At 32.8% G+C, this 23607-nt stretch overlaps 1 protein-coding gene and 1 long non-coding RNA gene across 6 annotated transcripts in view; one reads left to right on the forward strand and one right to left on the reverse strand.

The window, feature by feature from the left end:
- The window catches only part of LOC126754993 (serine-rich adhesin for platelets), an 83476-nt gene extending 66794 nt beyond the window's left edge, over window positions 1–16682 (forward strand). For 2 of the 5 annotated variants that reach the window (XM_050467242.1, XM_050467243.1), the window contains exons 7-16: window positions 1663–1729; window positions 2446–3537; window positions 6807–7061; window positions 10781–10831; window positions 10894–11258; window positions 12343–12542; window positions 12606–13562; window positions 13632–13826; window positions 15200–15361; window positions 15439–16682. In XM_050467242.1, the coding sequence (XP_050323199.1) occupies window positions 1663–1729; window positions 2446–3537; window positions 6807–7061; window positions 10781–10831; window positions 10894–11258; window positions 12343–12542; window positions 12606–13562; window positions 13632–13826; window positions 15200–15361; window positions 15439–15560 (3466 nt within the window). In that variant the 3' untranslated portion in view covers window positions 15561–16682. The remainder of the gene's footprint in view (window positions 1–1662; window positions 1730–2445; window positions 3538–6806; window positions 7062–10780; window positions 10832–10893; window positions 11259–12342; window positions 12543–12605; window positions 13563–13631; window positions 13827–15199; window positions 15362–15438) is intronic. The other 3 variants (XM_050467245.1, XM_050467246.1, XM_050467244.1) reach the window with 2 other exon arrangements.
- Window positions 16683–22293: 5611 nt separating this feature from the next.
- On the reverse strand, window positions 22294–22776 carry LOC126755017 (uncharacterized). Its single transcript, XR_007666444.1, has 2 exons — window positions 22679–22776; window positions 22294–22444 (listed from the first exon to the last, which is right to left on the reverse strand). It is a non-coding gene; the product is annotated as an uncharacterized LOC126755017 (long non-coding RNA).
- Between the last annotated feature and the right edge of the window lie 831 nt (window positions 22777–23607).

Genomic DNA, 23607 nt, shown 5'->3' on the forward strand with positions numbered 1-23607 from the left:
TATAATAATGTGGGCAAAAAATAGTAAGACTGTTTAATTTAAATTTCGCGCAAAGCCCCAGATTGGTGTGACTGTCAGTGCCAAATGTCACTTCAAAATAAGCGTTAGTGTTTAATCGACGCTTGTCTTTCTGAATTACATAAAGTGTATACGGCGATTTTTACGATGAGTGAAATTATTCAACAAAGAAGTTCCACTAAATTCTGTGTGCGGAATCAAACTTCTAGTGCGGAACGTTCAGAACGTTGGAAAAGGTCTGCGGTGATAATAGCTGGTCGCGAGCAAGTGGTTAGATTGGTACAAATTATGCAAAGAGTGTCGAGAACGCCTAGACGACCAACCACGTCCAGAATGACCAACAACATCAACTGATGTTCAACACGCCAATAAAATAAAGAAATTGGTGCTTGAGAATCGACGACTAACAGACAGAGATCTTACTGGCATCGATGGAATATCAAAAGGATCAGTGAAAGGCCATTTGGACCTAAGAGAAATGAAAGCCGATTGGTTTCAAAATCATTCAATTTCTTCGAAAAATAGCATCGCGTTAATGTCCGTAAAACAATGTTTTTTGACTACCAAGATGACATGAAACGTATTATTACTGGCAATGATGATTGATTAGATTTATGCGAACCATCCAGAAACAGATGATCGATTGGCCGAATATCGTGGCAAAGGTGAGGCGAAGCCGAAAAAACCACGTCGCAGGTCAAAAATCAAGTTTGTATTCACAGAGTTCTTCGATTATGGAAGTGTTGTGCACTCCGAATTCCTTCCGACCGGCCAAACTTTCAACAAGAAATATTATTTGAGTGTTATGTGTCGTTTGCGCGAAGCTAAAATGAGGCCGGAATTATGGGCCGACAACACGCCGTGCAACCGTCGCATACTGCATTGATTCTCCGTCAAATTTTCAACCAGTATCGTGCTCCAATCACCGTATTCGTCTGTGTTCTGGCTATTCAGCAAACTCTATCGACCGCTCCGGGGAATCCGTTTTGAGTCAATTGAAGACATTAAATGTGAATCGCTACGCGCATTAAAGGCTGTTCAAGAAATTGACTTAGACCACTGTTTCGAAGATTGGAAAAAACCTCGGTTCTAGGGTATTTGGCCCAAGGGGGAATACTTTGAAAGGGACGACAAAGATTTTGAAGAATAAATTAAGAATTATAAATTTATGAATAAAGTCTTACTATTTTTTGCTCACAGTAGTATACATTTACATGATCAGTGTGACGAGCTGAGTTGATTTAGCCCTGCCCGTTTGCCTGTCCCTCTGTCTGAATATATTCCTCAGTTTTTAGATATCAATCTTGCATCCTACCTTTTCTCACCAAGAAACTGCTCATTTGTCGCATAAAGCTGCAATACAAGGCTACACTGAGCTATCGGAATCAAGTACTTGTATGAGGAACTTTCTTATTTGAACATATATCTTCAGGAAAATTGGCATAGGTTGTTGTCCAAAGCAACGGTGCAAACTTATTTCGATCGAGGCACTGTAGCAAGTGCTTGTATGAAAAACTTTTTCATTTGAAGAGATATCGTCACGAAATTTGGCATAGGTCTCCAAAGAACTTATTCCGATTTTTATTTTTTTTTTTATCTTATCTAAGTCATCATTTTTCCAACATTCAACTTTTTTCTTTTCAGTGAAACCGTAACGGAAGTGCCCGTAACCACCACACATGCGCATCGTCATCACCACGGTGTTGGACAGGTGAGTCTCCAGCGCTATTTTAACAACGTTTCACATATTTTATTTGTTGGTTTTGCAATATGCATTTTGAAAATAACAAAAAAAGGCAAATGAAAATATGGATTAAAATGTTTCACGCGAAGTGGTGTACTTACTCACTCATATTTATTGGTCATTGCTCAGGGTTTCATTCATAAACTTAAATAATGCACTTTTGTAATTAATAAACCATTTGTTGATTTATGAAAATTTGCTAAACCGAAAAAAGAAACACATACAAACATAACTCACACACATGTAAACCCGGTAAACAGTATTGAGACATAGACACTTACATACATACATACATATATACATTTCACATTTGTTACGGATTTGTTATTAATCTAATGATGTTTTTCCTGGTCTCTTTTTTCTGCTCTCTGTCTTTTTCTGTGCTAACCTCTAAACGTTTTCTGTGATTCGAAACGTAAATGAATTGAAAAACCAAAAAAAAAATTAAAAATATGCTGACAATTACAATACGTTTGATTTTATATTAACTAACCGTAAACATATATATTTTATAAATATATACATACATATGATAAATATATATAAATACATATATGCATTCATTAAACTCACATCATCACAAACGCACGCACAAACACACACATTTACGCACAACCCGACACACCCACACACCACCGACCACGACCAATGTTGTCTACTTGCACACGCGTAACGGTATATAGTCGAATATCGAGGATAATAAGCTGGAATTGTCAGCGGCATCTTCATCGCCGACGTCCAGTGACGCGAACGAGGATGGCATACTCGCCGCTGTGGCCGCCGCCTCCTCCTCGTCTAGTGCCGCTAAACAGCCATCGTCCGAACCGAACCTATTGCTGCCACATAAACAACCGAATATCGATGAGGAGATTGTTGAGAGCGTTTCACAATTGGAATCGGTCATTACGAAGACTATTGAAAATACGAAGAATCTCAAAGAGATACCGGTTATCGAAGAGGACGACGAAGATGCACCGGTTGCCGTCGACATTGCCAAGGAATTGGATGTGCCAAATGCACTGGAGGAGCTCAATGGTGGTGAGCTCGGCGGCGGCGCCGACAATGATTACGACAAGACTGTGAATTTAAATGAACCAAATCAAGCGCTTACCTCAAATGCCGGTGGCCAACAAACGGTAAAAGGTGGCCAAAGCACAACAACCGCAGAAATAACGCATGACAATTTCGGTGCGCCGGAGTCCAACGCCTCTGCTGCAGACCTCGACTCAGCGCCTGCTGTTGAGTCCAGCGCCGCGCTAAGTCACAGCTCGTTGGATCGCTCGCAAACCGAAGCCTCGTTGCTGAATGCATACGATACAACAGCCGCCGCCGTTGAGTTGGAAGCGCGCACCATAACGCCGGTAGCTAACACACTAGAAACCGCCATAAGCGGCGTTGAGTTGTCCAAGTCGGAGACGACTTCTTTGTTGCCACCAGCTTTGCACACACCAGCAATGAATGCTTCAACAACACAAGCACCCTATCTATTGGCCAATGCTGGCACGACTTCATTATATGCATCAGCATCATCATCATCATCATCATCCTCATCGTCCTCCTCATCACCACCGTTACCATCGTCATCTGTTTCGTCCTCCTCTCTGCCTAACTCCTCATCAATGCCCTCCTCATCTTCGTCTACGCCGTCGTCTGTATTAGCAACGGCTACGTTGCCCACTTTCATATCGTCAACAATCACAACTTCATTTGCAACAACTTCTCCAACAACAACAACAATAAAACCATCATTCATCACTACACCATTGTTGAGCAAGGTAAATACTGAACAAACAAAAAATCTCTTGTGGCTTCTATTCACCTCAACGATTATCGTAACAGTTTGCTAAAATCTATGCTAAACGTTCTAAATTATGTTAATACATATGTACATGTATGTAAAACAAAGTATCAAATTATGAAAGTATTAGCTGAACGTCATGTATTTCCTATAAAGCTTTAACTATTATCAGTTTGTATTGTAAGCTCGTTACTCACCTTGTTTAGTACTTACCTATATATATTTAGTACATACATAGTACATATATACTAAATGCTCTAGGCTTGTCAGTGCTAAACAAAACTTAAAGTTAAACTATATGTACATATATACATATTGTGATCCTTGTGATATAGATTCCTTGCGGTCGCATAGAATACATACATTTTTTAGGTTATGTTTTATATTCCCTTTTTTTGTTGAAAATAGTACTTGTGGTATAAATGTATCACAAAATGATGTTAGACAAATAGTCAGCTGATTAGTAAATATCAACTCATAGCACAAATATGCTAGAAAACATATAAATATGTATTTTAAACTGAAGAAATATTAATATTTTTAAAATCCTTGTGTTTCATTTATTTTTTATTTAATTTGCTTCTTTATTTATTTATTTTTTTTGTTTCTAATTTCATGAAACTATTTTAATTAATCCTTTTTTTAATTTGTATTATTTTATTAAATTTTTTTTATTTAAATATTTTTTTTTAATTAAAAAAATTATTTTTATTATTTTTATTAATTTTTTTTAATTTTTTATTTTTCGATACTATCCTACCTGCTGGATTGGTGATCTTTAATATTTATTATAAAAATAGTAATATTTTTCTGTAATTTTTTAATACTTATTTTTTAATTTCTTTTTTTCGAAATTAATTAAAAGTTAATTTGTGATTTTCTGTAAATTTTTTAAATTATTTTGTTTTCTATTTATTTATTATTATGTAACACTAGTAATATTTTTTGTAATTTTGTAACAATTTTTTTTAATTTTTTTAATTACTTAAAAATTAAATTGTGACTTTTTAGTAAATTTTTAAATTATTTTTTCTTTTTATTTATTTTTTTAATTTTTTTTAATTATTATTCCATTTTTTCTCTTTATTTATTTTTTTAATTTTATTATTTTTATTTTTTTATTAAATTTAATTATTATTCCATTTTTTCTCTTTATTTATTTTTTTAATTTTATTATTTTATTTTTTTATTAAATTTAATTATTATTCCATTTTTACTCTTTATTTATTTTTTTAATTTTGTTTTTAAAAATAGATAATATTTTAATTTCTATTTTTCCATTTATTTTTTATTTTATTTTTAAGTTTTTGTTTGAAGTAATAAAAATTGTTTAATTTTCTATTATTTGTTATTCTTTTACTTTTTTATTTTCTTATCGATTATTTATTTAATTAATTTTTAAATAATGAAAATATTATATATAAATATAATAATAATGAAATTTTTAAGTATTTTTTTATTATTTTATTCAAATTTATCATTTTAATATTGCTTATTTTAATTTTTTTCTTATATACTATATAAATTAATTATTATTTTTTGTTTTTTTTTGGTTTTATAATTATTTTATTTTTCGAATTATATTAATTTATATATAATTATAATATTTTATAATTAATTTATTTTTTTTTCTTATTGTTTTCAATTTGTGTGTAATGAAGCGGTATTTGGTCTCGAAAACAACAACGAGCTTCTGTTCTAAATATATTTTTTAAATAATAAAATTAGATTTTTTCAATTTTTATTTTATAAAATTGCTTGTTTTGAAATAATTTTTTATTATTTTATTTAAATTTTTCTTTTTAATTTTGCTTATTTTTTTTCTTATGCATTTTAATTAATTAATTAAATAAATAATTAATTTTTTTTCAATTTTCTGTTATATTTCTTAATTAATTAATTAATTTCAATATTTTATTTTTCTAGAATTTATTAATTTTTTTAATTAATTAATTTAATTTTTTTTAATTATTGTTAATTATTATTATTTTTTGTTTTCTTTTATATTCTTATAATTCTTAATTAATCAATTTACACATTTTATTTCTCTAATTTTATTAATTTTTGTAATAAATTAGTTTAATTTTTTTTAATTATTGTTTTCAATTTCTTGGTAATGAAGAGGAATTTAGTCTCGAAAACAAAAAAAGTTGCTACTCTAAAGTACCGTTATACTGTCACATTATATAAATGTACCGTTATAATTCCACATTGTACAAATTTCAATTCTAAATGGTTTCCTCCATTTGATGTAAAAAGCACGATCGTTTTCATTAACAATTTATCACTTTTTGGAAAACTATAAGTCTGGATTAGTTTTGAAGTTTGAAAACTAATATTAGCGAACTTGAAGCCAATTCGAGTGTCTACGAAAGTAAATACAACCTTATATGATGCAAAAGACATCTCCATAGTTCACCTGTAACATATACATTCACATTAATACCGGGCTTGTATAGTATTTCTAGCAAGCTAGTTCAACTGATTGTTGGAGATGCTCTTGCCACAACATATCAATTTTATATGTGTAGTACTATAAAGTGGCAACCTTTTTAACCTTGTTAACACAATACATTCCACCCAAGAAAATTGAATAGGATACAAAGGCGTCCAGTCGAACGACAGCTTACTAAAGGCATCGACACCTACTAGTATTCTGGCTTGTTTTGACAAAGCTGTATGCCATACTCACGGCTAAAATATTTATCTCTACATTTAACCTCACTTTTTTCATTAATAGTGATCTTACGTTATTAAACAAAATTCAGCTAAAGTTGCATTTATTTTTCAATGAATTAACTAAACAAATTCTTCGAGAGTCCAATGGAACTAACAAGTCTCCACTGCAATAATGCAAAGCTTCGGAAAACTCTACTCAGACTTAGAAAATAATTTTTAGTAAAAATAATCCACTTTTTTACGGCGTTTCCAAATCGTATATGTTAAATGTCATATTTTTGACACTTTTGAGAGTGTTTTCTGTCTCTCTCTCTTTTGCTCTCTGTGCTCACCACCTATTAAATATCCCATTAGGATTTACATATCTTAGTATTAACTGTAACTTAAACACTCAAAAAATATTACTTGTACAAACGAGCTCAGTAAAATATTTCTTATTTTTTGTTGTTGTTCTCTATCCACTATATATACATACATATTTACTATTTGTTAACAAAAAAATCTATATAATCCACAAAATATGTGTTATTGATTGTCTATTAACACTAATATGGATGCCAAGTGCAGTTAGAACGTATGCAACAACAATCACAACTACAGCAAATACTTAAACAAACAACAAAAACATTTGATAACAACACCGACGCGACGCTGACGCCAAAAGGCGGCGCTAATGCGGAAGAAGCCGTTAGAAATGGCGCAGAGGCCGCAACAACAACAACAAGCGTGCATCTGTCAATGGCGGAAACAATAACGAGCAGTGATACAACAACAATAACAACAACCTTAACGACAACAACCGCTGAAGGCGTCTTGAGAAAGGTGAAGAGCCGTGTTGTAGCATCGCTTGCAGAAAGCAATGAATCTCGTTTTTTTTTTTGGAACTCTAAAGCTTTGGAATGTGTAAAAAATATAAAAAGCATCAACAAATTAGCTACAAAAGAATCACCAAAAAAAAAAAGAAATTTGTGAAATTTCCCGCTTGAAAGTCGTGTGGAAGCGCGCAAATATTGTTGTATTGCCAATGCAAATTATTGAACGCATGTTTTGAAAACCGAAAAAAGCAAAAACAAAAATATGCACTTTTTTTAGCACCTCAACTGCATAGGTCACCTCAACCACTCTCCAGCGCTCAGTCCAAGCACCCAAACCATCAACACCGGGCGCCTGCATGCCGTTAGTTACTCCCACATAGCTACACACATACATACATACATATATACATACATAGAAAGCAGCGCATGGTCGGTCCACTGTTTAGCAAATTGGCGTGCTTTGCAAACGCATTCGCACTCAACAAAGCGCCAATCATGACCCAACACCGTTCCACCACCAACTTTCCTCCAATGATTGTGTCCAATTGTTTGCCCCACAACTTTTCTTACGGCTACGCGCGCGCACATATCACACGTTTACGTATTCAAATGCTAATCACGTATAACGGTTGCACTCTTGCACTCTCGCACATTCACACTTCATAATAATAGTTGTTAATTGCTTTGCTGCTATTTTGCCAATTATGCACATTTCTTATTGTTTTTGTATTGCTTTTAGCATATTGTACATTTATGTGTGTGTGTGTGTGTGTGACTATCCACTTAATGTTTTATTTGTCTATAAATATTGTATTATATACTAACATTTCCCGATATTAATAGTTTATGTAATATACTATATGCAGGTCATTGACAACTAATTGGAAACGCTGCCTACATTGCTGTAAATGCGTAATAAATATTCGTAAAATATATTATATAATACAGTTTTCATTTATTTTTATTATTATTTATGTTTTAAGCTGTGTAACTACTACAGTTATATCAGCAATTGTTCGAATAATGACGCCGTATTGAAAATGTTAGGTTAGCTGCAGCTAGAAATTAAAAGGTGGCAACTCTGTTTTGCATCATATCCAAATCGAAAGCTTCTCGAATTTTTTCCTGATATTTTAAACATTTCTCATACATTTTTTAATCTAAAAAAAATAAAAAGGTGGCAACTCTGTTTTGCATCATATCCAAATCGAAAGCTTCTCGAATTTTTTCCTGATGTTTAAAACATTTCTCATACATTTTTTAATCTAAAAAAAAAGGTGGCAACTCCGTTTAGAATCATAGCTAAGTCGAAAGCTTCTCGTATTTTTTCCTGATATTTTAAACATTTCTCATACATTTTGTAATCTTAAAAAATCAAAAATGTGGCAACTCTGTTTTGAATAATATCTAAATCAAAACTTCTCGTATTGTTCCCTGATATTTTAAAAGTTTCTCATACATTTTGTAATCTAAAATAAAATAAAAATATTTAAAATGTGGCAACTCTGTTTTGAATAATATCTAAATCAAAACTTCTCGTATTGTTCCCTGATATTTTAAACGTTTCTCATACATTTTGTAATCTAACACAAAAAAAAATATTAAAAAGGTGGCAACTCTGTTTTGCATCATATCTAAATCAAAAAGCTCGTATTGTTTCCTGAAAGCCTTCTTAAAATCTTGCTTGTTCATTACACTCTAATATCTTACACAGTTATATATTTTTCCTTAAGGTGGCAACTCGTTTCCAACTCATTTTGAAAGCAAAAAATTCTCGTATTCTTTCCGAGAGTATTATTAGAAAAAATATGTTATGTATTATTTTTTTGTTAGGTGGCAACTCTATTCTAAAACTTAATTAAACTTGCTGAAAGACTTTCCTCAACTCTCTCCTTTTCTAGCCAATCAGTGTAATAGTTTGCTCAATTTTTCTATTTTTTCGAGATCTGGCTATTCGATTTTCGATTATTTCGTTTCAGTTTGTAAAAAAGGCTAAATTTACGAACGAAATTTGTAATACCCAGAAGTAAACGTCGGAGGCCCTATAAAGCATATAAAAGTTCAGGGTGTTTGTTTGCGTATGCGTATGCGCTTCAGGGCCAATGCGCACTTGCCTAAACACATTAATGTTGGAGCTCACAGCGCTGCATCTGGTGATCAAACAGGTAGCTAAACATACTCATGGCAGCAGATTATTTTGGTAAATGGAAGATAATGTCGTCTCAACAAATGAAGGCCTTAGGGGAAGATACACCACTGGCTCTACTTCCAAGCAACGGCGTTACGAAGAGGGTAAAAAAAGTTTGGAGTCACTCTCGGTAGTAAGACAGAGTGGAGTGATTCCACGCTCGACCTATTACTATCCAGTGGTACAATGACGGCTCGAAAACACCGGAAGGCATTGGAGCAGACCGCATACCAATTTATCTATACCAGTGGGATGTTTTCCCAGCATCTTTTAAGCAGAAGTCTTTGTTATAAGTTAGTGTGCAGAAATCGATCTCCATCGCAACTATCGCAACCACAGTATCGCTATACTAAGCGATAGCCAAGCGGCACTAAAAGCGATCTCAGATTATGAAGTCTAATCGCTATTAGTGGAGGAGTGTATAGGAAGGCTGAACCGACTATCAGTTTGCAACCGTGTACACTTGATCTGGGTGCCGGGGCATAAAGGGGTAGCCGGCAATGACCTGGCCGACGAACTAGCCCACTCTGCGGCAGCGTCCAGGTTGATGGGGCCAGAAACGTGCCCCACATAGTAAAGGAGTTGCTCTGCATGGAGGAGAGAGTGGTGAGAGAACGGTACTCGCGGCAGGCAGCAGGAATGCGCCACGCCACTGCCGGTTTCGACATTGAAGCAATTTGTAAAAACAGGCTCAAGGCCGTAGGTTCCATCTACGTGGACAGGCATAATATCACATCAGTCGCGCCCAGCAAGCTCGTGGAAGTATTCATAATGCTGGATCCTTGTGACCATACATATGTGATATGGGAGAGGGCACAATAGACCAGAGGCCGCAGTGCAAAACCTCAATAATTTTCTATCTATTTTTGTTGTTGTGAAGGGTATTATAGCTTCGATGCAACTGAAGTTAACCTATTTTCTTATTTATGAATAATATTTGTAAAGGAATATTTTTAAAGCGTTTCCAATTAGTTGCCAATAAATATAATTGTTGTATATCGTCTTCTGGACGCAATAATCTTAATATGTTGCATAATTAACACCATTATAGTTAAAATGGAAATAATAGCAAATCAGAGAGTGAGCCCTTAATGAACAGTTATATAATTTTTGCTATAAAAATTGAAAAAAATTCAAACTAAAATTTAAAAAAATAAGTAAAAAAAAAATTATTAAATAACTGCTTCGTTGGGTCTCTCTCAAACTGCTATTATTTTACTAGCTACTGTACATAACCGTTGCACATACTTATATCATACTTAGATACATACCTAGTCTAGTCTGCATGCATGACTTCTAGCATTATTGTCGCACCTTAATGTTTGAACATTTCCATATATTTCTTCATACACACATTACGAGTATTATATTGCATAAAATCGAAATATTGCTGGCATGAAGTATCGATATCGAACATTTTTACTCGTCTAAGTTATACGAAATAATTTCGTTCTTTTATTTTCTCGAAAAAAAAATCAACAAATCAACACACGACTGCCACAAAAACAAACTTTTGTCAAACAACGAAACACCTTTAGGATGACAATGAGACAAACACTTTGTTCTCCGAACCAGATGCGAGCCGCACGGTGAGTCAAATGTTATAATTCTCACTTGTAACACTGTCTTAATATGATCTATCGCTCCTTAGCCACCGACTACACCGCAAGGTGCCGACGCTGCGTCGCCTACTTCTTCGTTAACCTCACCAACAACTTCCACCTTTGGCACAACACCAACAACCTCCGTCAGCACTGATGCCACGGCGCCGACGCTGCCCTCTACCGACTATGTGGAGCCCAAGGCAGAGAATACACCGCCAATGATACGCACACGCCTGCAGAAATTCGCTGTAACCTCGGGCAAGGCCTTCTCATACTCAGTGCCGCAGGATGCCTTCTACGATACGGAGGACCTCACAAATCTGCGCTTGGATTTGACGGATAAAGATGATCGTGAATTGAAGGCATCGTCATGGTTACAATTCAATCCCGAAACACATGTACTGTATGGATTGTAAGTGTAAATTAGTGTTTTTAATTATTAATATTTATGGCTCGTATGTTCGTTGATTTTGACCTTTCTGAATATGTGACCTGGTCTACGAAAAGGGGGCTAACGTGCGAAAACTAGTTTTCTGGGAAAAGCTGTTAAAAATAGTCGTCAGTTTCTCGTTATCTCATTAATTGTTCTCCTTTTTTTGACACCTAAGCCCCCTTTTCGTAGACCAGGTCACATATATGTTGTTTGTAAGAGCAAGAAATAAGTAGTTACTTATCAAAAAGTATTCTGAAATGCTTCGAAAGCTGAGCTGAGTAGGTCTAAGTAGGATTTTTGAGGCTTATATTTGATGTTTGTACAGAAAGTGGACAGCCAAACAGCATAATGCATAAATTATCGTTCAAAAATTCGATTTTTGGCTATAACTCCCACATTTAAAGTGTTAAAAAAACGAAATTTCGTACGTTATACGGATATCGTAATTGAAGTATATAGCGTGAAAATTGTCTTGTTCGACTGACTATAGCATATAACTCCCATAAAAAAAATTATTCAAAAATTAGATTTTTGGTTATAACTGCAACATTTAAAGTTAAAAAAAAAAAAAAAATCGTACGTTATACGGATATCGTAATTAAAAATCTGTACCGTGAAAATTGTCTTGATCGGCTGACTATAGCATATAGCTTCCATATTAAAAATTATTCAAAAACGGTATTTCACATTATAAGTCCCACATTTAAAGTGTTAAAAAAACGAAATTTCGTACGTTATTCGGATATCGTAATTAAAATATATACCGTGAAAATTATCCTGATCGGTTTACTATAACATATAGCTCCCCTATAAAATATCGTTCAAAAATGAGATTTTGCATTATAAATAATTTATTTTTATAGATAAGGTATCAAAATTTAGGCATATACTTAATTAAAACAAATAGAAAGAGAAAAGTTGTATAACTATAATATTTAGTAGCTCCCATATGGTGGAATTTTTGAACTGATTAATTTTTTACATCTGAAAAGTAATTATATTTAATTATTTTAAACTCAAACATATTAAAATATAAAAATTTTCCTCACACTCATACTTGTAGACCCCTGGATGATTCGGTTTCAAAATGGCAATACCGTTTAACGGCAACCGACTCTGGCAATGATTCAGTAACGGAAACTCTAGAGATATCTGTGCAACAGCATCGCGGTGTGCGTACCGTTAATCACGAGATCAGCATTACCGTCAAGATCAACGAGAAGAACATACACAACATTGACTGGCAGCTGAAATTAATGCGCGGTAAGCAGCTTCGAATAAAATGTTATATATACCAGCGTATAACTAATCCCTCATAATTTTCAGATGTTGCCTCAACACTGGGTGATGAAAACACCAACTCGTTGGTTGTACGCGAAATACGTCCGATGCCACAGGATCCAAATACCGCTACTTTTGTATATTTCAATGAGACCTTCCCCACCAATGAGTGTCCCGAGGCAGAGCTCAATAAGCTAGTCAAGCGTTTAGATGCCAGCCGCTTAAGCGATTTGGTGTATCCAACACTGAGTGTGAAATCCATAACGGGTCAACTGATTGGCGCTTGCCAGAAATCGCACATTACCAAACCGAAACCAACGACACATATGGCGACAAACGTACCACCGCTGCCACGCAATCAAGTGGATCGCGTTAATGCTACCGTCGGTCATTTGCTCGTCTACAAAGTACCCAGCGATACGTTCTACGATCCCAACGATAATGAACAGCTGACATTAACGCTGAAGACGAAGGATCACAAAGAGCTGAACCCGCGTCATTGGTTACAATTCGACTCGAAGAATCAGGAATTCTATGGCATACCAAAGAGTGGTGATGCCGGCTCAGAGGAATACTTGCTCGTCGCACAAGATGCTGGCGGCCTGAGCGCCACCGACGCTTTGGTTGTGGTGGTGAATCATGCGCCGAAGAAAGAATTTAGCGTCTACTTCAAAGCCTATCTGGCCATAAGGCACGAGCAATTCAATGCAGATCTGCAGCGTAAATTTGTGGAACGCATTGCTCAACTGTTCGGCGATCAAACGACACAGTACGTGCAAATACGTTCGGTGACAACGCATCACGACTCGGATAGCACAATTGTGAATTTCTACAATACGAGCTTGTACAAGTCGCATAATCGTTGTCCCGAAGAGGAAATCGAGGCTGTACGCAGTGTTTACCTAATTAAGGATCATATGGTGCGCGATCATGTGAAAAAGATTTTAGGACCTGAATTGAACCTAACCAATGTGCAAGCATTGCCGTTAGGCTTGTGCCATCGTAAGTTTGAATTGCTGTTATATATTTTTCCTATTATTAGTAAATATATTTATTAATTTTTATTTTTAGCACAAACTGATATCATCCACCGCGACTATGTGCCGACGAAACCCGATCAGCCAACTCTGAAATCGAGCTTCAGCGAAGAGTATATGTACACAATCATCTTGCCGGCGGTGATTATTGTCAGCATGATCTTAATTGCTTGCCTCATTGCGTGTTGTCTACATCGTCGCCGTCGTAAGAGCGGCAAAATGGAATTGGGTGAGTTATTTGACTCAACGGTATATATGTATAGGTAGATAACTGAATTGGTTAGGCAAGTTCAGTTTACAAGAGTGATATTTAAAGTGTATTTTAAAATAGATTTTTAATGAACATTTAAATGAGCTGGTGGTTGGAAAACCGATCATCACGTGACATCACTGGATTCCTTAAGTTAATGCCATTCAAGGTTGTAATGTGTTTTTGCACTTTTTTACTGTGCTTATTGGAGATAAAGTCAATTTTTATTCGAGGAAAGTGTATTCTTCATAATCGTGACTTTAAGCCGCCTTCATTTAAATAAAATACCCACTGTTGGCCTGGTGAACAACAAATACCTTGGGCTAATTCAGCTTGATAATAACACACTGAACTCATTTTCTTCTTCATTGGCATATACACCGCTTACGCTGTTATAACCGACTTAACAACAGCTCGACAGTCGTTCTTCTTTTTTGCTGTTTGGCGCCTTCTCCACCTGGTTTTTCCAACTGAGTGGAGGTCTTCCTTTTCCTCGGCTTCCTCCGGCCGGTACTGCCTCGAATACTCTCTAGACCTAGCCAGCGTAGCCGTTGTCTCTTAGTTCGCTGATCTATGTCAAATTCGCCGTTGCCAATGCGCAAAGGACCATAAATCTTCTCCAGAACCTTGCTCTCGAAAACTGTTTAAGAGTTGTTGCCAATACCTCCCTCTCCTTTATGGTATGAGGACCCACCGCAATGAAGGGTTCAGGTCATACCATTTTAGTGGATGCAGCGAAGCAGGCGAGGTCATCAGCCAGTTCATTCCAAGCTATACCTTTGGGACCGTGCAGCCAGATAAGGTGCACTTGGCTACGTTCCGCTAAGCTATTTGGCCATGCTCTACACTCCTGTACCAGTTGCTCGTTGCTATAGTTGCATTGGAGGTTTTTTTCTATGCACCGACTTATGGCTCAGACTTCTGATTGAAAAATGCTCGGAAAACTTCCCATAGTATGTAGTGTTTGGTGTTGGTCCTGCGACTCATGAATTCCCTCCGACATTTTTGCCGTCGGTATCGATTTTACCATCCCTAAACAGTGGGGTGGAATCATTGCTTTCAACCTTACTGCTAAGGGTAACCTTGAACTTATTGGTGAAATTTACCCTTTTTGGTAATGCAGTCCCTTGGGAGAAGAGCCAATGGTATTACACCACTGAGTTCTTTCATCCGCTGGGACGAGATTACCTTACCTCTACCACACCCTTCTGCTGCTATTTAGAGCAGTGTGTGTTTGGCTACCTGACCGATTACTGGGTGAAAGTTCGTATTATTATCATCTACACACCTCTTTAAATTGTTCATACAATTATGTAATATTTATGCATTTTATTTTATTTATTTTCGTATAGGAGATGAAGAAGAGCGTAGATCGTTCCGCAAGAAGAATATACCTGTCATTTTCCAAGATGAGCTGGACGAAAAACCCGAAATCGGCAATAAGAGCCCAATCATATTGAAGGACGAGAAGCCGCCATTGTTGCCACCCTCCTACAATACGTCCAACATGAATGGTGAGTGCGCTTTTGCGAGCTTTTATCAATAAATTGCAAAGCTAATATTGAATTTATGCTGTTGTTCCGCCTTGCAGGCGACAATGATGTAGATGAATATGTGCCACCGCCCGCCGTTGTCGTGGGAGGACGCGAAGCGCGGGGGAAATCACCAGCAACGCCATCATATCGAAAACCGCCACCATATGTTTCGCCATAAAAATGTGGATTGTGGAGAATGTGGAGTGTGAGAGTGTGGAGAGCAAAAGTTTATGGCAAAAAACGGGAATCGCCCAACTACTGCTAAACTGCAACAAAATGGAAACTTTACTACTTAATTCACTACATAAACATTTATTTTCTTTTTAAGTTATATTATATACATACATATATACATATATATTAAGTCTATACATAACATAGGTGATAGAGCAAAGCTACGAACGACAATTGAGTAGTGGAAACGACGAGCAGCTATCATTACAAAATGGCGCCTCAAACTGTCGGAACTTATGAACAAAGTTGTTGTAATTATTTAACAATAAAATATACAACAAACGTTAACTCAACACAACTACATGTAATTATATTATTTTCTTTCTAATTTATTACAAAAAAACTCGAAAAAACTCGACAACTAACGGTTTAAATACTTTGGCAAAAAAAAAATATATATAAATACAAATTAAAATATTAAGTATGATTTGAAAACAATTATTTTAGTGTCTAAAACGCATATATTTAATATACTTTAGCGTTAGTTTGTGGAAAACCGCATACATTTACTTTAACTTTCGTAAAAAATAACGGCATAACGTGCTCGCGGCCAAACTGGCAGAAATTGTGCACAAATGCGCGTTTGTAAACACCCTGTATGTGCTGACTTTACTCTAAAACTCTAAAAACAAAAAACAAACAAACTTTTGCGTTAAGTGCTAACGGTGCTTCCGCAAACTAAAATATATACAGTTAGAGTATTTTACAGTTACGATATTTTAACTAACGACGTTGCGTAACATAGTTGTATTGTAATCAAAATGAAAACGTGTCACAATCATTATTAATATGCATGTGTGTTACTTAAGATTTTTCACTTGTATGACAAAGCGAAAGCGAAACAAAAAAACAAACAAAACAAAAGAAATTAATTTAATAAAGAGCATAAGTAAGAAATGTCGGATAATCAAGCGCGTTTATACAAAAGCCATTTTCGTATTTTCATAAATATGTAATGATGAGTTGAAACGTTTTGTATTTGTATTTGTAAGAAGACAAGAAGAATTGTAGACGTGTGTCTACGCCACATAAAAAACGCTAAACAATAATAAAAAGCTAAATTCAACACACTTTTTTACCTACAAGCACACACTTAGCGTGGTGAATTGATTTTTATAACAGCATTGAGAGGATTCGGAATTAATATTGAGAAGACTATGAAAAAAAAATTGAGCGGATTATGAAAATAAAATATTGAAAAGATTTCGGAAAAGAATATTGCAAAGATTTCGCAAAAATACTGAAAAGATTTCGGGAAAAAATATTGAACAGATTGAAAGGTTTCGAAAAAATTATTTTGAATAATTTCGAAAAAAAGATTACAAAGATTCCCGAAAAATAATGAAAAGATGTGGGAAAAAATTACAAAAAAAAAAACTTCGAAAAAAGTATTGAGAAGATTTCAAAAAAAAAAAAAATATTGCAAAACTTCCGGAAAAATATTGAAAATATTTCGATAAAAAATTTTGAAAAGATTTAAAAAAAATATTTGGATTATTTCGAAAAAAAATATTGAAAGGAATTTGAAAAAAAATAATGAGAAGATTATAAAAAAAAGTATTTAAAAAAAATTCGAAAAAAATATATAAAAATAATTTTGAATAGATTTCGAAAAAAGGATTACAAAGATTCCGGAAAAATATTTAAAAGATACCGAAAATAATTTTTAAAAGATTTCGATAAATAATTTTGAATAGATTTCGACAAAAAATATGGCGAAGATTCCGGAAAAATATTGAAAAGATATCGAAAATAATTTTTAAAAGATTTCGATAAATAATTTTGAATAGATTTCGACAAAAAATATGGCGAAGATTCCGGAAAAATATTGAAAAGAGTTTGGAAAAAAATATTGAAAGGTTTGCGAAAAAATATTGAAAGGATTGAAAATATGCCGAGAAAAATGTTTGAAAACGTTGCAAAAAATTTTTGAAAAAAAAAATGTTTGAACGATTACGGAGAAAAATTTCGAAAGGATTTCGAAAAAACATAAATAATATTTCGATACAATTTTTTCACAACGTTGTCGAAAAAAATGTTTGAACAGATTTCGAAAAAAGGATTGCAAATATTCCGGAAAAATATTAAAAAATTTTGAGCAAAACAAATATTGCAATTATTCCGGAAACAACAATAATAAACAATTTTTTTGTTTTACAATATTAATTTTGTGGCAGCTTTTTTATATACACATATGTACACATATTATTATTTTCATTTTTTTATTTTATAATTAATTTTTATTTAATTAATTGAAAATTATTTCAATTAAATTTTTTTTATTGATCAAAAATTAAAAATATATTTTCTACAACAGTTTTTTTTCAACTGTGCATTAATAATTAATTTATTTTTTATTTTATAAATACATACAATAAATAATTAAAATTAAAAATTGTAATTAATTTCAAATTCAAACAAAAAAAATTAATAAAATTAAAATTAATTATAAAATAAAATAATTATAATATTTTTATTTTTATTAAACATTCTTTTTATTTTATAACATTTTTTTAATTATTAATTAATTATTTTTTAATTACTAATTATTATTATTTTAATTATTTTTTCATTGCACTTTTTTCGTTTTTTCATACAATATTTTATTTTATTGTTTAATGTTAATTTTTTTTTAATTAGTTATTATAATTTATCTAATTTTTTTACTCTTTTTTTAGTTTTTGTTTTTTATTTACATTTTTTAAATTAAATTTTAATTTTTGTTATTGTTTTGGTTGTTTTGCGAGCTTTTTGCTGTATTTCTTAGCAGCCATGGCTATTTGTTTTCTTTAGCGAGTGTTGTTTTGCCGCTTGTTGAATCGGACATGCCGTTATGCATACATACACTTGTATTAAGAGATTATTTTCTTCATTTATGATTTACAACTTACAACTCGAAAATTGGTTAATTGTACAAATAATTTGAAATTTCGTAAAATCGACTGCCAATTTGATCTACACACACACATACATATCTACACACGCAGTTTTAAGTTTTAGCGTATAATGTTGAATTTTGAGCAATCACTACTTTATTATACTTTACATATATGCATACATATATATGTATGTAGTTTTTTGTAATTTATATTAATGCTTAAATAATTTTTATATTTATACACTTAGATACATGCATACATACATACATGCTACTTATATTATAATTATGAAAATCAAACAAAATGTAACACAACAAAACAAAAACAATCAAATACTTTATACTTTATGTTAAACACGACAAATGAACGATATTTTGTTTTTGGTATTTTTAGTTTTAAAAATAAATATCTTGAAAGTAATTCGTCGAAAGTGAACACAACAAATGGTCGCATAAAAAGATAGCGTTAATATCGAAAGTTATAAATAATAAAATGCCAAAGATAAGTGTTGTTGTAATTTTATTTCGTTTTACGAGAGAAGACTGGTGGCTTGCGCTTATTATGAGTTGCACTTGAAATACGAATCCATTATTTCAAACTTAAAGTTGTATGAAATCGAAGAAAATTTGTCATGGTGTCAAATGTGAAAGACCAAGATGTAAAGGACAAAGAGTCAAATAAAGTGAATTTCGTCCACAGCATTTTTCTTACTCTTCCTGAAAGGCAAAATTCTATGCGAGTAAAAATTAAAAAGGGTTGCACAATTCGTACTGTCAAGATTGACCTTCGACTTTTATGTGGCCGATTTGAAATTGCCGATTATTTGAGATATATTATTTGAGATCGAGAAGTACTTATAAGCCGCGTCTAAACTTTTTTGTTCAGTGCAATTTTTTACAAAACAAATTACAAAACTAAATTTATACTTCAATTGAAAAAAAAAAAAAAATTAAATCATGGCTCGATGCGAAGGTGCATTATCATCGTGTAAAATTAGTGAATTGTTCTTCCACAATTCCGAACATTTTCGACGGGTTATTGACCGTCTGTCCCTCTATAATAAATTCATGATGCACCAAACCATTAATATCGAAAAAAACAAGGGCATCACTTTGATTTTTGAGCGGCTTTGTCGTGGTTTTTGTCGGTTTCGGCTAGTTGTTTTCTCTCCATGCCGTTGATTGTTGAATTCTTTGTATGTCAAACTCAAAAACCCATGTCTACTCGACATTTATAATGCTCTTCATGAATGTGGGATGGAATTCGCACGATCAAGCATGGCCAAAGAGACCTGTTTAGGTACTCATTTAAAAAAATATCAGCTTTATCGGGACGAGTCGAGCAAGAACGCGTTTCATACCCAAAATATACAAGTACACCAAAATCATTCGAACGGACTTGCGACATACATATATCTCTCTCTCTTGCCATCTCTCTAACACTTGCTTGACGATTTTTAAGCAGTATATTCTTCACTTTTTCAATATTCTCATTTTATTGAAGAGGTCGAAGGTCTTCCAGCACGAGGCATGTCTTTAAGGATCTCTCGACCGTCTTTGAAGGTTTTGTACCACTCGTAGGCCTGTGTGTTTGATGAACCTGAATCACCGTAAGCCTTTTCTAACGTTCGCAACGATTCCGCATACGAAATTTGGTTAGAAATACAAAATTTGAGACAAATTCTTCGCAACGCACTACTGAGTTGTACCGACTTAAGCAGCTGCTGTAAACAAACTGTTAGACAAATCGTGCTCATAGTAATTAAGGACAGTCCTACCAACATAGCACTATAGAATATTTAATTTTTGAAATATAATTTCCATTTTGTGGGTACTCTTTTGTCACAATTTAAAATATCACTTAATTTAGTAATGATTTATTGGAAAGCTCACTTAAAGGGTTTCATGGGCTATCCGGCTTCAGAAAGTCGAATTTTTTATTGTCTTATTTAATCTATAAAATCTTCAGAGTACTGTCCAACTGCTAAATTATTTTTTTATTTGCTAAAATGTTTGTTAATTTTATATTTAAAACAGGATAAATAAATAAAATCCAAAAATTTGGTTTTGTAAATTTTTCACTTCAATTTTGAGGTTATGTGAAAGAAGTCCTTAAAAAATGTTACAGGTCTTTGAATTATCTACAATATTGCCATATAACGTTTTTCTATAGAAGTTGTAGTTTTGCCGGAAATCGAGATGAACTATTCCTTACCCTTCAAAATATAGCCACGCCGTTCCCCTTCCTTTTCCCGTCCACATATCGCACTTAAAGTACTTTTCCATTAATGTTTGTTCTTTTATCTTTATTTGCCGCTGCGTTTCAATATACTTTGAATTCATTTTTTTTTTATATTTTTAAAGACTGCTGCACTAGTCTAATTACTTGGCGGTTTACTTGGAAACACTCAAAAATCAGCTTCATAGATGTTTGATGTTTCTTATTTGATATTTGCTTGAGAATTATGATTCAATTTTAAAGTTGCTTTACATAAAAATGAATAAAAATAAAATAAAACACAAAAATATATTAAAAATAAATAATTAAAAAAATAAAATAAAAGAAATAAAATATAATAAAAATAAATATAAAACAAAAAACAATACAAAGTAAATATATTTTTTGTTTCTTACGCCAATTTTGTCAGCTAAACTTTTTGACTAATTATTTATATTTAATTATTTAAATATTTACTGAATTAATCATTAGCATTTCGCAGCTTTGCGCTTGTAGGCGCTCAAAAAGCTTCCATCCAAATAAAAACAACAAAAAACAAATAGTTATTGCATAAATATTTATAAAGCAGAAGTAATATAAGAAGATTGTCTGAGTTAATAAGCGATTTTAAGTGAATTAAAATAAAGAAAGAAAAAATATTGTAAAAAAAGCAAAAAAAAAATAATAATAAAAATATTTCATGTGCTCATACATACAAACATGCATAGATACATGCATACATATACATGTATATATACATATGTATGTACATATGTATAGTATGTGCGGACAAACAACGTCTGACACAGCTCTGGCACTTCAATTGCAATTAAGTACGTTTTGTATTTGTAAAATATAGCCGTGAAAATAAAAAAAAAAACAAAAAACAGAAAACAAAAACAAATGAGCATCAGCTGATGCTCACATAACGCATAAGGTCATCACTTATGTATGTGTGAGTAAATTGCAGGTTTTGTAAGAACATTTCAGTAAATCAATCATAACCCACCAGCGTTCCTTGAAAAACTAGTTAAAAAATAGATAAAAGAGAGAATTTTGAATATATAGAAACAACAAGAAATTGCAACAATAAAATTGATAATTAAGCTACATACACACATATGTATGTACATCTACATATGTGTTTATAAACTCCATCTCAACCTCATCCCCTCCTCCTCCTTCTGCAAGTAATTGTATTATAACTTCGTCGCATTAACTCTAAGCATTTCCCTCAAATTTTATAACAGACAAAACGCCGACGGAGTTAACAACCCAGCTAGCTAAATGCGTACATGCATACTAGCGTGGATAAAAGAAAATGAAAACTTTTTCTTTATATTATTTTTTTTTTTACAAAAAAAGGAAAATTTATTTTTTTTATCAACCCAGCTAAACTTATTACTTATTACTAGGGTGGGTCAAAAAAAAAAAATTTTTTTATTTTTATTACTATTTTTTTTTTATCAAAACACGAAAACTTATTCTCCTTATTATATTTTTATCAACACAGCCAAGTTAAATACATACTCGCTTACTAGGGTGGGTCAAAAAAAAAAAAACGAAAACTTGTTCTTTCTATTAATTTTTTTTATCAAAAACAGGAAAACTTATTATTTTTATTTTATTCTATCAAACCAGCCAAGCTAAATACATGCATGCATACTAGGGTGGCCCGACAAAAATGAAAACTTGTTCTTTTTATAATTTTTTTTTATCAAAAGCAGAAAAACTTATTATTTTTTATTTTTTTCTATCAAACCAGCTAAGCTAAATACATGCATACTAGGGTGGACAAAAAAAAAATGGAAACTTGTTCTTTTTATAATTTTTTTATCAAAACAGACGAACTTATAATTTTTTTTATAAATATTATACATACATACATACATACATGCATACTGGGGTGAGTCACAAAAAATTAAAACTTGTTCTTTTTATAATTTTTTTATCAAAAAAGGAAAACCTTTTATTTTTTGATCAATCCAGCCAAGCTCAATGTATTCATGCACAGTAGGGCGGGTCAACAAAATAGGGAATCTTACTCTCTTAACTTTTTTTTTTGTCAAATGCATACATGCTTACTAGCATGAGTCAAAAGCCGAAAACTTATTCTTTTTATTATTTCTTATCAACCCACCCAAGCTAGATCCTACCTGCTTACTAGGGTGGGCCAAAAAATCAAAACTTATAATTTATTATTTTTTTTTTTTTCGTTGAGTTTTGACGATGTTTATCTCATAAAACGTAACTTAATGCAAAAATAATAAAATACATTTTTGTAGCGCATTCAATTTTTTACAAAATCTATGAAACCAGCTATTTTTTCCGGTAGATGAAAGCGAGATTTGAATTTTTCTAGCTGATAATGAGAAAAAATAGAAAGCTGTTAGGCGGAGAAGCTACCCGTTACAATTAAGAGAACATACTTGGTGAGGTTGTCTAAGAGGTATCTACGAACTTATTTTTCAGCGTACTAAGCGACAAAAATATTTAATAAATTTTATATAATTTTTTTGTGACCCACCCTAATATGTACACATAGATACTCAAATAAAACGCATCTATTCACTTTACAATTTAGGAATCATACTTGACGGGAGTTTCTAAGAGGTGTCTACTAACTTATTTTCAGAGTACCAAGCGAAAGTAAAATATTTAGCATATATTCTTTTATTTTTTTGACCCACCCTAACATACAAACATACATACTTAAATAGAACACGTCTATGAACTTTAAATAATGCACCAAGGAGCGAAGTTGTACACATACACACACAAAATAAAGTAAACAAATACAATAATTACATATGTAAGTAAATAAGTAAGAAGGTTACACTGGCAGAAACGAAAGTGCAGAGTTGAAATTGATTTAGGTATTTGAAATGAAAATTT

This window comes from Bactrocera neohumeralis, chromosome 4, assembly GCF_024586455.1.
Source record: "Bactrocera neohumeralis isolate Rockhampton chromosome 4, APGP_CSIRO_Bneo_wtdbg2-racon-allhic-juicebox.fasta_v2, whole genome shotgun sequence".
NCBI lineage: Eukaryota > Metazoa > Arthropoda > Insecta > Diptera > Tephritidae > Bactrocera > Bactrocera neohumeralis.